At 42.6% G+C, this 16353-nt stretch overlaps 1 protein-coding gene across 1 annotated transcript in view; it reads right to left on the minus strand.

Moving 5' to 3' along the window:
* The window catches only part of igdcc4 (immunoglobulin superfamily, DCC subclass, member 4), an 83816-nt gene extending 71824 nt beyond the window's left edge, over window positions 1-11992 (minus strand). Inside the window, exons 1-2 of the mRNA XM_076292708.1 lie at window positions 11430-11992; window positions 10744-10922 (exon numbers count right to left, since the gene is read on the minus strand). Coding sequence (XP_076148823.1) covers window positions 10744-10922; window positions 11430-11992 — 742 coding nt within the window. The remainder of the gene's footprint in view (window positions 1-10743; window positions 10923-11429) is intronic.
* Between the last annotated feature and the right edge of the window lie 4361 nt (window positions 11993-16353).

Below are 16353 nucleotides of genomic sequence, written 5' to 3' on the forward strand. Positions count from 1 at the left end.
CTTGCATCTCACTGTGTTCGGCTACGAGTGTAAATCACTTTTTTCATAGTGCATTACGATATGTGGATGCAATTGGGAATGTCTTCTATGTCACTAGTTAAAATAAATGTTAAAAAACAACTCGCATGAAACCATTCTTGGATCATAGAAGAGGTAGGCCTAAATGTCTTGCAATTTTATTAATTTCTATGATTTTGGTAGCACTAGGCTACTCAAACTAAGCCCACAAGCTAGCAAACATGACATAACCTAAAAGGACATCTCCAGGTAAACGTTTGCCAATGGGTTGCATAATCTACTCAAATGTCAGTAAACCAAGTAGGCCTTAATTAACTTACTTTCATAGACTAGGTAGGTTAGCAACACCAGGTTGAGAGATGCAAGTAGGCTAAGCAGATCATTAACGTTAGCCTTCTATTTATTGTCATCAAAACTGCAGAGGAACGAACACGTTATAGGGCAGTCTTTGATGTCTGCAGAAGTAAGTGTGGCATCTGGCTCAATATTCTGCGTGAGGGACTGTTGTGGAAGGTGAAATTTCATGGGGAAACTACGATGATTGGTCAAATTTGCGGTGTTTGGACAAAATTGCGAGGTCGCCCAGAATTCGCGGGGATTTTCTGAATTTTGGTTAATTGTTGCGATCGCAACATTGCGAATTCCTGGAAGGACTGATGTGTGTGCATGTGTGTGTGTGTGTGTGTGTGTGTGTGTGTGTGTGCGAGTGTGTGTTCATGTGTATGCGTGTGTGAGTACCAGAAACAAAGATATCTGCAAATGTTTTACCTTCTCTGTCAACAGCCCCCACTATCCTGTGGTAGAGAGAGACTGAATGGGGGCACACACACACACACACTCCTTGATTACACAACACTTCACCTTTCAACAGAAGCAGGACACCACACTGACATTGAAAATCAGGGTCACCCTGTGTCTCTTTTTGTGAGTGTGTGAGTGAGTGAGTGTGTGTGTGTGTGTGCGTGTGCGTGTGTGTGTGTGTGTGTGTGTGTGTGTGTGTGTGTGTGTGTGTGTGAATAAGAGAGCCAGGGAATGACTGTGTGCTCTGTGTGTGTGTGTGTGAGAGAGAGAGCTGAGTAAGTATTCCCTCATTTAACAGATTTAGATTTGACAACGCCGCTAGGCAAAAATTTCAAATCAACAACTCCACAGAAAATAGGAACTCAAACGACTTCAAACAAGGAAAGTAAATCATATTTACTCCACTTATTTGTCCTGGTTTCCTTGGAGTGAAGGGTCACCACATGCAGAGTATGGACTCCAGCTGTGTCCGATGATAAGCTGCGCAGCTCTAGAGATTAGGCCTGCTTGAGCTGTAAACAGACGGAGGGTCCTCAGTTCGCTCAGTATGCCCCACCATCTGCAGAACTCAGCACTCTATAGACCCTTTCAAGAGAGTTCCATTATCAGCATCATAGTTGGCCCCACAAGACTTCCTTTTTAACATTCCATATGTTATCTTAATGCAGAGGAAGTAAAAAAGGGAACCAAATAGAATGTTCAAGCATTGTTTTTGTTTTTATTGTTGAAAGGGTCTACTGTATAGTACCCACTATTTGTCTAATATTTAAGGGTTCCTGAGGACTGGAAAGGGTCCTTTAAGGGGAACGTACTAACTCTTTCTGTTTGAATCACTGTTTCTTGGAGCTTATATACTTATATACTGTATACATGCATATATCATTCTTCTAAAGTTAAGATTATCACTGCACACTGGTGTAATATTATGGATTGTTTATTTAGATGATCTTTATTTTCGAAGCCTGATATTTTTGCACATCACCAGCACCTGGGATCCGAAAACGGCCTGTGCACAGGGATTTTATCTTACATGTATATATCCTATAACAATAGAGCTTGACCTGCCGATACCGATTTTAGCCGATTCCGATTTCATTTCTTCTAACCACTTTACAGCATACACAAAGAGGGCGGTAATGAACGCTGTTTACGTAATGAGGTGACATCTTAGTAAATTCCACGCAATATGGCAAAGCACAGTGCTTTCTTTGTACATCCAGCCCTGAGTGTTGTCACTGAGCTTCTTCAAACTTTGCAAACTCAGCTAGGTGATGTTTCAAGTGCGGCGCACGACTGCATTTGACCGGCATCAAATCGGCATATCTCAGACTGACTGGCCGGTCGCCGGTGATGGCCCATCACGTGAAAATCAGCCAATTCCGGTCACCAGCCGATCAATCGGTGCATCTCTAATACACACATTCACTCCCTCTCTACATATGCATACACACACACACACACACACACACACACACACACACACACACACACAGGTGAGAGAGTCACACCTGACGGGACACGTGAGGATGAGATAAGACCCTTTACAGTGCTCTGCAAATAGGCACCCACATGAGAGCGCCGTCACTTGCCATGCATGTCTTGCCATGCCATGTTTAACTGGCAAGCACTGGATAAAAAATTGATTTTATTGAGCAGCGTTGACCAAATAGAACTGAATTGCAATCTACACGGCGGCGGTGGATTGTATTAAAAACAATGGAATCTGATGTAAACTAGCACTCATGTCGACGCCAATGTGCAGAGCCTACCCCCTCAGTCTCACCCGATCACCTGATCAAACTCTCTTATACTATACACGGGTTTCCCGTTTACCAACAAAACTAGATGCGCGTGCAGCCGTGAGGCAGAAGACGCTTGGTGGCCGTCCACAGCGTTATAAACTTAACCTAAATAGTCGGCTGCTGTAAGCTACAATCGGATTTTTTTGTATACCCCTGTTGTCTTAATGATAATAACATCTCATTTCAGACTATATTTCAAAGTTTGCCGTTCATTTGCAATATTAATATAACATCGTATTTTGTAATTTTTGGCGAAGACATGCATTCCGTTAGGGCTATTGAACATATTTAACATTCTCTTACCATCGTGATTTCGAATTGGTGCAGTTTTCAGCACAAAAACTCATTTTATTATTTTGCTCTTTTGCATTGCTTTATGCTGTTCTATGGTGCTTTCTGCCTCTTGGTTGCGCAAGCATGTTTTCGTGACGTTGCATAGAAATCCATGTATAATACTCGGACTGTATAGCAACCAGGCTTGTGCAAAATTCCAGAATTGAATTGAAACTGGCTCTTAAAATTCCAATTCAATTCATGAATTTCACTTGCATTTCAATTGAGGTAGCAAACCTGAAGCAGAATTGCAATTTGAATTGTGCACAACCCTGATAGCAACCACACCAGAACCCAAATACCCCAGGTTCCAATGGGCAGCTACATCACTTCAGTCCGACAAACACGGACTGAAACCTTATCTATGGATCCAGCTGCAGTGTCTACAGGGAGTGTTAAGTGGTAAATGGACTACATTTGAAGAGTTTGGTTCCAAAACGCTATATCCTCCATTTTAATGAATTTTCATAAGTATTTGTTTTTTACATTTTGTTTTCCAAATAATTTCAGAACTGTAATTGGGTTATTGTTATTTGATTTATCTCTATTTATCTTATTTGATTTTACTCAATCAAAACACCACATCTGCAATTTGATTGATATTACCTGAAATACACAATTACCGGTAAATAACATTACTTTTTAATGTTTTTAAAAATGGAGATATACCATTTTGGAACCCATCTCTGCATTTGTATAGCGCTTTTGTACTCCTCATTGGGGAGATGTATGGGGGAGAAGTGTAAAATGCGCCTCATTATGTATTCCCCTGTATACGAAAACTGTTTTGTACGAACTGTATACGAAAACGGCTGTTTTGTGGTGAAATACCTTCGCCTTTTAAAAGCAGGTGTAATCTAATCCATTTTTCCACTCACAGATCAGTCTGGCTTCTGTTCGCCAAACGAACGGCCAATCAGCGTTGGTTTTGAGGCGGGTTTAGGTTAACCCTTAGAACCCTAAGCTGTTTTTAGGGCATTTTCACTACCTTTATTCATAAGGATTTATTCTGGTCATTGTAAGTGCCACACACACATATTATATATTGTTTTTTTCAGCAGAGACTAAGCTATCCAGATATTAGTACTAGCATTGATTTTATTTTGATTTTTAAAGAAAAGTGTATTATAATTCTTATATTTCAAATATTAAAATTCTTATATTTCAACATGTATCTCACCACAGCAAGCTCATAGCTCTACATGCATTTCATGTGTGTGTAGGGCAGACTGTCCTGAATCGGGCAATATAATTGCCATGTTGCTGGGATACTCTGGGGCTGAGCAATTTACAGAAATATGTGGTGTGTGATTTAACGAAATAAATGCCATTTTTTATTTAGTGATAAAAAAATGACCTTTCTGCGCTGCATATCTGTGACACGAACTGATCTGACCTGACTTGACCCAAGTTTGCGTGTTAGCATGTGTGGTGTGCACTCATAATGATTCTAAACTTTTTACTGCATTGCCATGAACAAAGTAAAGGCAAAAAAGGTGTTTCTTTGTTGAACAAATTGGGATGCAATGTGAGCCTTGAATTGAATGCCATGCAGGAATTTGCTAGGATCTCAAAACAGGATTATGAACATGCTTTGCCACAGAGAAAAACACGATAGCATTGGATTATAAACATGCTTTGCCACAAAAACAGACAAAAACGTGGGGTAAGTCCAGCTATATGAAGTTATTATTTTGCTGTCACTTCATCTGTTTTATAACCCAGAAGGATGTACTTGGTATCAAATGATAGCTCTGTGTCTCCTTTTTCATCTGACATACGTGGCATATCTATCCGATCACGGGTCCGCGAGTAATTCAAACGAGAGTAATGGGTGTGCAGCGTTGGTTTGTGTACATGACGTTAATATTTTGCAGTCACTTCGTCTGTTTTTATAAGCCAGAAGGATCGATATCCATGGTACCAATGGATAGCCCTGTGTCTCCTCTTTCATCTGATATGCTTGCCATATCTATGCGATCACGGGTTCGCGAGTGATTCAAACGAGAGTAATGGGTGCGCAGGTGAACGCAGAGAAGTATCTATGTAAATATGATGCAATTTGATTTAATTTCATGATTTTTTTTAATTTTCATACTCGATCGTACAGACAAGTGCATAGTCTCTTTGGAAAGCCCCACTTCTTCTCTGTCATGCAATAAAGGTTTCATCTCGCTGCGATGAACAGTCGCGGAGCAATGTAACAGAGAAGAAAGGGTGTGTTTTTTGAAGCACTTTGCGTCAACCGGGTTCTAAGGGTTAATAGCTTGTGGTCTCTGTTAGTATGTCATACGTTTCGTTGATCTGATTGGTTGATTTGGCCTGTCTATCACCAACATATTATAAATAGCACTTTAATTGAAGAGGCACAGTGTGCGCTTTCTGCGGTTTGGCCATGGCACTGATACCGCTGCATTCATTTTCTGCGGTTTGGCCATGGCACTGATAACGCTGCGTTCACAAATGTATGTAAATCTGCCCCTGAGTACTCAAAGAGCTTTACAATTTAATTTATATCATTCACTGATTCATACACACAACTCATACACGGATGGCGGAGGCTGCCCAGCACTTAGGGGTTCAATGTCAAAGATACTTGGACATGGTCAAGAGGTTTTAACTGGTTGCCCAGCGACTGTCTACCTCCGGAGCCCCCGCCACCCCTCGGAAAGGGGGAAGAGATTATAATCCTGTAGGTAAAATTACTGCAACTAAAATTATGCTTGAATGATTAAATGCTGTCCCTAATTATTATTATTTTTTCAAGAGTAATATCGGTTATTGTATCGGTATCGGCCACAACAAACCGGTAAATATCGGTTATGATTATCGGCCCTAAAATTCCATATCGGTGCATCTCTACATACAAATTGTGATCAATAGTTAGTGTTTCATCAAACATCCAGAATCAACTTTATAATGACACTCCCTTTGTTTCTCTTTAAGTCTCCCAGGCCATAACTCAACACTTCAGTCCGGTTGAACTATTGATTGATTTCTGATTTGATGACAGGCATTCCTTGTGGGGATATTCTTGGACATCCCCACTCGATTTCTTAAACCTAGTAATCACTCCGACGTGAATGTACCATTAATTCAAAAGAGAGAGCAGCAATTTCATAAAAGTCACATTTGACAGGTACTGAGTGAAAAAATTGAATAAACGGAGTAGGGTGAATGTTCAGTTTAGTGACATGTTTGGCAACAGAAGATTATTTTTTGGCCGTGGATTAATGAAAAAAAATCAAAATAAATTATAGAAAACAAAATGTGATGGCTTTACAGCAATTTCCTGTGTATTGGCCGCATTGTGTATAAGCACAATGGAGGACAATGTTTTATGCAAGTTAAAAGAAACAAAACCATATTAATCCCATATTAACTGTCCGTGTGTGTTAACCTCTTAGCTGAAGAAATTTATTTTGCAAAATTTCTTCAGCTATGAATTTACAGTAATACACAAGGACAGTTAATGTCCTTGTATAAGCCGTGGCTAATAGTTGGGGAAATTACAGTAAACTCAATTAGTTGGTGGAACTGTTGCAATATGGCACTCATGCTTGTGGAGTTGGTAAATGATGTGGCTGTGGCAACGTGCCCTTGGCTGAACCATAGCAGTGGGTAGCCCATATGCACACCAACCCCACTCTCATTCGTGCCATATTGCTTAATCATCCCAAAAACAACACAGCCGGAGTTTCATATCATATCGTCCCAAAGAGGCAGTTTAATATGGCATACGAGTCCCACAGACACAGTCAACCTCCACACTACCTTTCACTGTGCAGCTTTACAGCCACACTGGTGACCATGAATAGATAAATGTGCTTTGTGCAGAGAGTATAGAGTTAGAGGTGTGTGTGTGTGTGTGTGTGTGATAGAGAGAGAGAGAGAAAGTGTGTGTGTGTGTGTGTGTGTTTATGTGATACAGAGAGAGAGAGAGAGAGAGAGAGTGTGTGTGTGTGTGTGTGTGTGTGTTTATGTGATACAGAGAGAGAGAGAGAGAGTGTGTGTGTTTGTGTGATACAGAGAGAGAGAGAGAGAGTGTGTGTGTGTGTGTGTGTGTGTGTGTGCTAACTACTGTAAATAAGGAATGTGCAGAGTGTAGACAGAGCTATGAAATGGAGACTCCTCTGCAGCCTCAACCTTTCACACTCTACATGGAGCGTATGTGAAAAGAAGAAGGGGAGACAATGACCCATACACAGATACGATTCCTGTGTGTGTGTGTGTGTGTGTGTGTGTGTGTGTGTGTGTGTGTGTTTGTGTGTGTGTGTTTTTGCAGAACAGGCACTCTTGGGGTGGGTAGGTACCAGTGAGCTGATTGATGGTAATGTGTGACATAGTGTCTGTCTGTGTGTGTGTGTGTGTATGTGTGTATTTGTGTGTATGTGTTTAAGAGACCCCCTCCATATGTGCACACAGCCTTGTTTTGACATCAGTCATTAGTCAATGGAGAAGACCATGGCGACTCATGGCAGTGCCACAACAAATACACACACACAAACAAACGCACACACACACACACACACACACACACGCACACAGTGTTGTTAATTTGTTTATTCTCTACCTTACACAAGACACATACATCACACAAACATGGACACATACACAGAGAAATACCTCACTGGAACAGTGAGATAGAAGATGAACATAAAAGCAACCATAGACAACACAGACACACACACACACACACACTCTCTCTCTCTCTCACACACACACACACACACACACACACACAAGAGCAAAACACTCCCCGGTATTACACAAATCCACTGTGCACAATATCCACATCCCCACCTTACATCACCCAACTATACAGAATGCTGCTCATTTCTGCAAAATCAAGGGGGGCCCACACTCACACACACACACACACACACACACACACACACACACACACACACACACCCAGGACCCCTGCCCGGTGTAAACAGTATGGTAATGCAAAATTGATGAGGCCACCACACACTCAGAGACTCACAGACAGAGCTGACGGTTGACACAAACACAAACACACACACACACACACACACACACACACACAGACACACACAAAAACACTTTTTGCAAAAAGTAAGCCAACACAAACAAATAAGTATGAAACAGGAGACTTTAGCTTTTGGGCAGTACAATTCCTGTTGCTGTTACAAATAACTGAAATGTTCCTTAAAATAAATGGTACTATTGGGTATTAGCAAATCAAATTACCCCTAATAATTTCTAGTATTATTACAGTAAAAGTAACTCAAAAAGTGTTAAATCCCTCATAGGATTCCTGAGATTAATCACTATGGGCCCTATCATGACATTCTAAAGTGCATCGTCACTCGTCAAAAGTCTATTCAAATTTAGTAGGATGTCCAGTTCACATTGGGAGGGGTTTCGCTATCAAAAGTGGAGCGCATGGCGTAACAAGGTGTTCCTAGGTCTTTTAATCAGTCACATGGGTGTGTTTGGGGCGTAACATCATTTTAAACCAATGAGAATGACATCTGTCATTCCCTTTAACGGCGCAACGCGCGATATGTCAAATAAATACATCGGTATTTTGGCATTCAATGGCACATTTGAAGGAGGCTGCTTGCGAGACCGTATAGAATACTCATTCTTAAACCATGCTTTACTAAAACCTAGCATAGCCTTCACGCATTTGCACTCGTCTATTTGAACTCATTGGCAAAGTGAAACTAACTTCACCAAGGAGTCAGTCAACGACAAGACATTATATGCAGTTACTTTCACTATTGACTGACAATGGGTTACCACCGAAAACATACGCTGGAAAAAGCAACACTTACCCTAATATTGCTCAAATGACTGAATAAAACAACATTTATCCTGCAGAGGAGTTGCTTATATCTCGTGACAGTGCGTCTTCAGCTGTGAGCATGCCACTTCTGTCTCTCCTGTAGCAATGGGAGGTATTCCTGTGTCCATCTTGACCAAAATAAGTCGGCCATATATTGTATTTGTCTCCATCTTCTACGGGAGTAGACATCATCCCTGTTAAACACGCCAGACGTCATTAACAGAAGATGATTGGGAGTCAAAACCTCTAGGTCATTGGGATCGTTGGAGGCAGCAGTTAAAGGATGGTCATTCATGACTGCTTCAACTTCGCATAGTAGAGTGTGAAGACCATCGTCATCTAAAACCTGCTGTCTCAATACAGAGTTTAACACCTTCCTGACAGTGCGAATCTGTCGTTCCCATATTCCACCTTGATGGGAGGCAGTCGGGGTGTTAAAAATCCAGGTGATGCCTTTCTGCATCAGGCCATCTCTGATTTGAGAGTGATTAAGCTCTTCTAAGGCCTCTCGGAGTTCTCTCTCGGCACCAATAAAATTGGTGCCATTGTCAGAGCGCATAGTAGGCACTTGACCTCTTCTGCTGATAAACCTTCTGATGGCATTAACACACGATGAGGTATCTAAAGAGTGAGCCACCTCTATGTGGACTGCTCTAAGTGCTAGGCATGTGAACAGGACGCCATAGCGTTTCACCATGCTGCGTGCCCTTCTGACTTCAAAGGGTCCAAAATAGTCTACACCTACATGCGTAAAAGGAGGTTGGTCTGGGAGTACACGTTCCTCAAGTAAGTCTGCCATTTTTTGTTCTGCAGGCTTTGCGTGCAGTTTCCTGCATGTAATGCATCTGGATATCACTGTGCGGGTGGCTCTGTTCAATCCTGGAATCCAGTATCGCTGTCTGACCTTTGCAATTAACTGATTTCTTCCACAGTGGCCATTCTGAAAGTGGACATGCAGCAGAATCAGCCTGGCAAGGTGGTGATCTTTGTGTAGCACAGCCGGGCACCTAGATTCTTCTGGCATGGCTGACTTGTTCAACCGACCACCCACTCTGATGACACCATCTTGCAGAACAGGATCCGATCTGTAGAGCGGACTAGACTTCTTAACTTGGGATTCTTTACCTTGGAGTGAGGCAAACTCCTCTGGATACATCTCCTTTTGACTGTGACGTATCAGCACAATTTCTGCATCTTTCAAATCTTGCACTGATAAAGGTTTCTTCTCCAATGACTTTCTCAATCTTTTCATTTCTTCTTGAACTTTCAAGCTCTGTTTTCTTTCATCTGTCTCCCTTAGAGCAACAACAGCTTTGCATTCCTTTCTCTTGATAGCAAAGTAGTGAAGCAAGTCTTTCAAACGCAGCATCCATGCAACAGCTTTCTTCAATCTATGCCAGTCAGAGTAGTATTCCACCAACTTTGTCGGGGCTGCAACTTTAGTTGTGCTGACGAGACTGACTAGGGTTGTCCTTCTGACTTCACTATCATCATCCATAGTGCTGTGTATGTCAGGTCTTGTAGGCCACTCACGCTCATCTTCACAAAGGAAATGTGGACCATGAATCCAGTCGTCATTCTTGATTAGTGATGTAAACCTCATACCTCTTGAAGCTATGTCTGCTGGATTGCGTGAACTATTCACGTATCTCCACTGAGATAGTACAGTAGCTTCTCGAATGAATGCAACCCGATTGGCCACAAAGGTCTTGAAGCGCAAAGCATCATTCTCTAGGTACCTGAGTACAGTCAGACTGTCCGTCCAAAAAACAGACTCTTCAAGTGTGGTATCCATTTCCCGTCTTAACAGTCTGTCCACTTTTACTGCTATGACTGCGGCAGTCAGTTCCAGTCTAGGGACTGTTACTTTCTTCAGAGGTGCTACTCTGGATTTAGCCATAAGCAGTGTACAGCACCTCTGTCCATCCTTACTGGTAAACAAAATGTACGAAGCTGTGCCGTAGCCGCTCTCACTTGCATCTGAGAAATTGTGTATCTGAGCTTTGAGAGTGGGACCAAAGTCATCTGGCTTGATGCACCTGTCCATCTGGAAGCTGGACAGCTCCTGCAGCTCTGCAAGCCACTGAAGCCACCTTCGTGAGTGCCCTTTGTTGATCTCCTCATCCCAGCTCAATTTATCTTGGCAAAGCTCTCTTAAAATCAGTTTAGCTGGGAGGATACATGGAGCCACTAGGCCTAGAGGATCATAGACTGAGCTCACTATCGAGAGTATTCCTCTTCTAGTGGTTGGTCTTTCTGGCACGTTCACACTGAACCTGAAGGTGTCTGACTCTGTACACCACTGGACACCTAAGGCTCTTTCTGTTGGTAGAGTGTCCTTGCTCAGGTCTAGGTCTTTCACCTCCACAGCTCTCTCATTCATAGGGATACATGACAGAACTCTTCTACTATTACTGACCCACTTTGTCAGCTTAAATCCACCTCTTAAGCATAAATCTCTCAGAGACTGTGACAGCGCAACTGCCTGGTCTTCGGAAGCTACAGCTGTCAAACAATCATCCATGTAGAAATTTCTCTCAATTGTTTTAACAGCTTCAGCTGTTGTCTCATTCCTTCCGTCTTCTGCTGTCTTTCTCAAGGCAAAACAAGCACAGCTTGGGGAGGAAGTAGCCCCAAAAATGTGTACAGTCATTCTGTACTCTTCTAGTGTTCCATTCAAGTCTCCGTCTGGCCACCAGAGGAAACGCAGGAAGTCAGAGTCCTTGGGGGGTACCCTGACCTGGTAAAACATTGCCTCTATATCGGCCATCATTGCAACTGGCTCCTCTCTAAACCTTGTCAACACTCCTATCAAGGTATTTGTGAGATCAGGGCCCTGGAGTAACTGGTTGTTCAATGAAACTCCCTGATATGTTGCGGTGCAATCAAAGACGACTCTGATTTTCTTCTTTTTGGGATGGTACACCCCATGGTGTGGGATGTACCACACCTCTCCCTCCTTGCACTGACAACTATCTGCAGGCACCTTTGCTGCATAGCCTTTTGCTATAATGTCATGCATGAAGGCCTTGTAGTCAGTGTGGAACTCTGGGTTCTTAATGAGTTTCCTTTTGAGGTTGATTGCTCTTTGTTCTGCATGGCTGCGATTACTGGGCATCTGCATAGACTTGTTCTTAAATGGGAGACTGATACAGTAATGTCCATCAATGAACTGACAAGACTGTTCCACATCCTTCATGAACTGCCGATCATCATGTGACATCTCTGTTCTGTCTTCACAGCTGCGCTCTGCGAAGTCAGAGTTGAACTGCTGAATTAACAACTCTTCAATGCTTGCCACGGATATCCTGTTTGCAGTGAAACTCTGCAATCTTTCATCTGTGTCCTCAAGATGATCTCTCCTGGTGGGACCATTGACAGTCCATCCAATTGCTGTTCTTACTGCGTATGGACCGTCACCTTGGCTATTGATGACTTGCCACGGCTATATTGCCTTGTGAGCATTAGCGCCAATCAACAGGCCAATCTCTGCCTTGATACTCGGAAGGCGTACCTCTTCAAGGTACAGTGGGCAGTGCTTCGACTTGGCCAGCTTCACTCGCGGTCCGCGTTTGGGATCAAGCGGTGTGACGCGACTTTAATTTGTATTTTCCCAGTGAGACGCTGCAACAACCCAAACAACCGGTAGATGGCTCAAGTGAGCAGGGTGTCTCGTAAAAAGAAATGGAGCCTGGAAAACCCTACACAGACTTCACTACAGACTTTAGCAGACTGGTTTAGAAACTAGATGTACCGCAGAGCGGTACAAAATATGACCGCCGCCCAGTCCAGCACATTTTTTCCAGAAAAAGAAATCACGCTGAAAGGCCTATATGATTCTAACTGTCTCACTAAATTGCATTATCCACACTCAATTCTCACTGGTATCTGCTAGACAACAAGTACCAAAACATGATTAGTTCATAGATTTCACATGTAAAATTCATTTTATACAACCCCACCTCCATCTTGCCTGTTCATAATTATGAGAAATTCTTGATTGTTTGTGTTATGTTTATGTTATGTGTGTGGGTGTGTGTGTGTGTGTGAGTGTGTGTGTGTGTGTGTGTGTGTGTGTGTGTGTGTGTGTGTGTGTGCGTGCCTGCGTATGTGCCTGTGCATGGAAGCGTACATATGTCTACTGTGTGAGTATGTGTCATGATTACTGTGAATGTGTGTGTGTGTGTGTATCTGTTTGTGCACATGTGGGCTAACATGACCCCTGGAGGCAAATATACGGAAAAAATGGTCATCCTAGGCCCTACAGTTCTCAAGATATTCACAGAGAACTGTGTCTGGCCTACCCTCCTTTCGGGGGGTCCAGTCCAGCGGGGGGGCTACAGATCAAAACGAAAAATGACAGTTCCATGCTATCCATGTGGGGGTACATGCCCACCAAGTTTTGTGTACCCCGGTCTTTCAGTGTCCCGGGAATCCTTGTTGGTGTACATCACTAAATGTACACATAAATTGTTTTATTGTAAGGCCCCCCATGAACGAAAGTACACAAAACTTGGCATGCATTCGGAGGGTGTCATAATGATCCTACACTTTCAATTTCGTGCAGTTTTGACCATGTCAGCCAGAGATATTGTGATGAAAACACCTAATTTTTTGCTTTTTAATTTTTAACTAGGTGGCGCTATACATGAAATAAGTGGTAATGGGATGGGTTGACATGGCCCCTTTAGATCAACATACAAAAAAAAGGTGGACCTCCTAGGCCCTACGGTTCTCGAGATATTCACAGAAAACTGTCTCCGGCCACCTACAGGCCAGTTGGTGTATAGTAACATAAATTAATTTATTGTGTGGCCCCCCATGAACGGAATTCCACGAAACTTGGCGTGCATTCAGAGGGTGTCATAATGATCCTACACTCCCAATTTCGTGCAGTTTTGATTATGTTAGGTCACAGATACCTGCGATTACAACACCTCATTTTTACTTTTTTGTGTTTAACTAGGTGGCGCTATACATGAAATGAGTGGTTATGGAATGGGTTGACATGGCCCCTTGAGATCAACATACAAAAAAAAAATGGTCCTCCTAAACCTTACGGTTCTCGAGATATTCACAGAAAACTGTGTCTGCCCTACCCTCCTTTCGGGGGATGCAGTCCAGCGGGGGGGCTACAGATCAAAACGAAAAACGATGGTTCCATGCTATCCATATGGGGTTACATGCCCACCAAGTTTCGTCTACCCCGGTCTTTCAGTGTCCCGGGAATCATTGACAGAAATTTGGACATGCGAAAAAGAAAAAAGAAAAAAAAAGAAAAATAAAAATCTGACTAAACCTATATGACCGCCGCTTCGCTGCGCGGCGGTCATAATAAGTAAGTCTGACAAAGCTTATTGTTTTGTGACACAGCTAAACACTGGTACCTCACGTCTATAACATAGCCTAGGTGGTCGCAACTCACAAAAGTAAAGCAGATAGAAAGAACTCACGCAAATCTAGCCTACAACACGCAGACAGCTTCATGCGCAGGGGAGAGAGCGCGCACGCGCACAGGTGCTTTATGATTTTTGGCTTCTGATGGTATCTTGCTAATTCACTGAACTGCATTAGGTGACACAAATGGTATTGCCTTTATCTTATAACTCCTTGTCTGAGCGACTACCAGGCCTATGGTTTTTAAAAGTCAGATGTTCCCTGACAAATACATTCGAAAATTAAGAATGTTTATTGACTTGAAAAATACACTATTTTTTGCAAACTCTCTTCATTCAACCCTTGAAGACATCGCGGTCTGGTGCAGTGTTGCGCGTGTTTGGTCACAAGCGGCCCGCGTCGCCCGATATTTTAATCAACCCGACCGCAACTCGGACCGCGAATATTAATTAGGACAAAATTATACCCGACCCGCGATCCGACCCGCTTATTTACAAAATGTGTGCTTTTGGTTATAGCCTGCATGCAGTGTGACAGTAGGCCATTTCTGTAAAACAAACTAATTTATTTGCGAAACTTTATGCAGTAGAACTACACGCAGTAGGCATGCAGGACATAATGTTTGCGCAGGAGAGAGTCTGAGAATAAGAGCGCAGGCACGCACGCAACCACCAAGGATTAGAACACTATAGGATACGATTTGAAGGCCATGGACATACATCTTTCTTTCGAAAACAGAAATGGTGAGGCAAGGTATAGGCAAGACTGAGATACATTGCTGGTCAAAACGTTAGCGTAAGAACTGGTTTATAATGCTGAATGAAGCACAAAGCACATTTACTAAAGCACATCCACTGTTTAAAGTCACAAACACAACGAACTAAGGTAACTTTTATGCATGCGCGAACCTATACATACCGGTAGATTTATTCCTGCAGGCTGCCCGTTTTGGCTGTCATACTTAAATGGCTTCGCAAGAAGTAGGCCTACATAGACCATAACTTGTACTACTGTCATCTTCTTTAAGAACTTTTCCCAATATTTCCCATAGCCTATATCGCTTTTCCTGAAGGGGTGTCTTTATTATTTTAACTCGCGTCTTCAGCTTCTTTACTGTTGACTTTACTGTATTGATGCTTTACTGTATTGATCTAATTTCGGGCAGACCGCGCAACACTGTGCGCTATGTAGATCGTTTCTCGTACCATTTAATTTCTCAAAATTTAGGTCTACTAGGCCCACAATAACGTCATCACCAAATACATCTTTTATTTTTAGTTGATCAACCACAAAGAGCATAGGCCTACTGTGCACAGTGCACTGACGACTGTAGCAGCCCAAGGTAACCAGTTGTAGATGAGAGGCAACCCCTTGTTTTAGATAGCCTGGACAACATGTTACCTGGGTGTTGGCTACGTTATTAATTAATGGTAGCCTACAATAGTTAATTGATTCGCGTAACATATTAGTTGGCTCAAAGAGTAGGGAATCAGGATGGAGAGAGTCACGCGTGTGTTGCTTTTGCGGGATAGAATCCAGTTTCAAAACATATATTTTTTTACATGTCTTTTGTCCGAGTGGCTGTAATGTAGCCGAGCGCTTATGGCGTATGAAAAGCGACTTCAAACCGCCTAAAACAACTTGTTTGTGAATGTCTGACAACTGCTGCAGCGCATGCACGCACAAGGAAACCAGTAGGCGGAGAAACCAGAAGGCACACAACACCGGAACGATTTTAAGGCTATTTCGCATAGGCTACTCAATGGTGCTATTTCACACGCATTATAGCGACCCCCACTCACCGGGGTTAGGTGGAAGGTGTTAACAGGCGATTGGCGTAGCCTACAGTGGACTAGGGCTGTCAAAATTGCTCAAAAATGACGTTCGAATATCCCCTCTAAAATAAACACATGTATTCGAATATATTGGAATATCTAGGCTATATTATTTGCGCATTATGTCAGTGACGCGCATCATGTCATCTGTTTTTAACTTTTTGTATGGTTATTGCTTGACAGGGGGGGATCCCAAGCAGCTTTCAGCCATAAGGCATTTCCTAATTCACCCGACACTGATATTCAAAATGTTGAAACTATTTCGGCATAGCATAAGCAGTTTAATTAAATGTAATGTTAGTTGTAAACAAACGGGCTATTTGGTGAGCCTTGGCCTCACAGATAGGCCTAT

The sequence above is a fragment of the Alosa pseudoharengus genome, unplaced genomic scaffold (genome assembly GCF_046254945.1).
Source record: "Alosa pseudoharengus isolate Yale_2024_CS ecotype anadromous, Long Island Sound unplaced genomic scaffold, YU_APseudo_1.1 YU_APseudo_1.1_scf_19, whole genome shotgun sequence".
Classification (NCBI taxonomy): Eukaryota; Metazoa; Chordata; class Actinopteri; order Clupeiformes; family Clupeidae; genus Alosa; species Alosa pseudoharengus.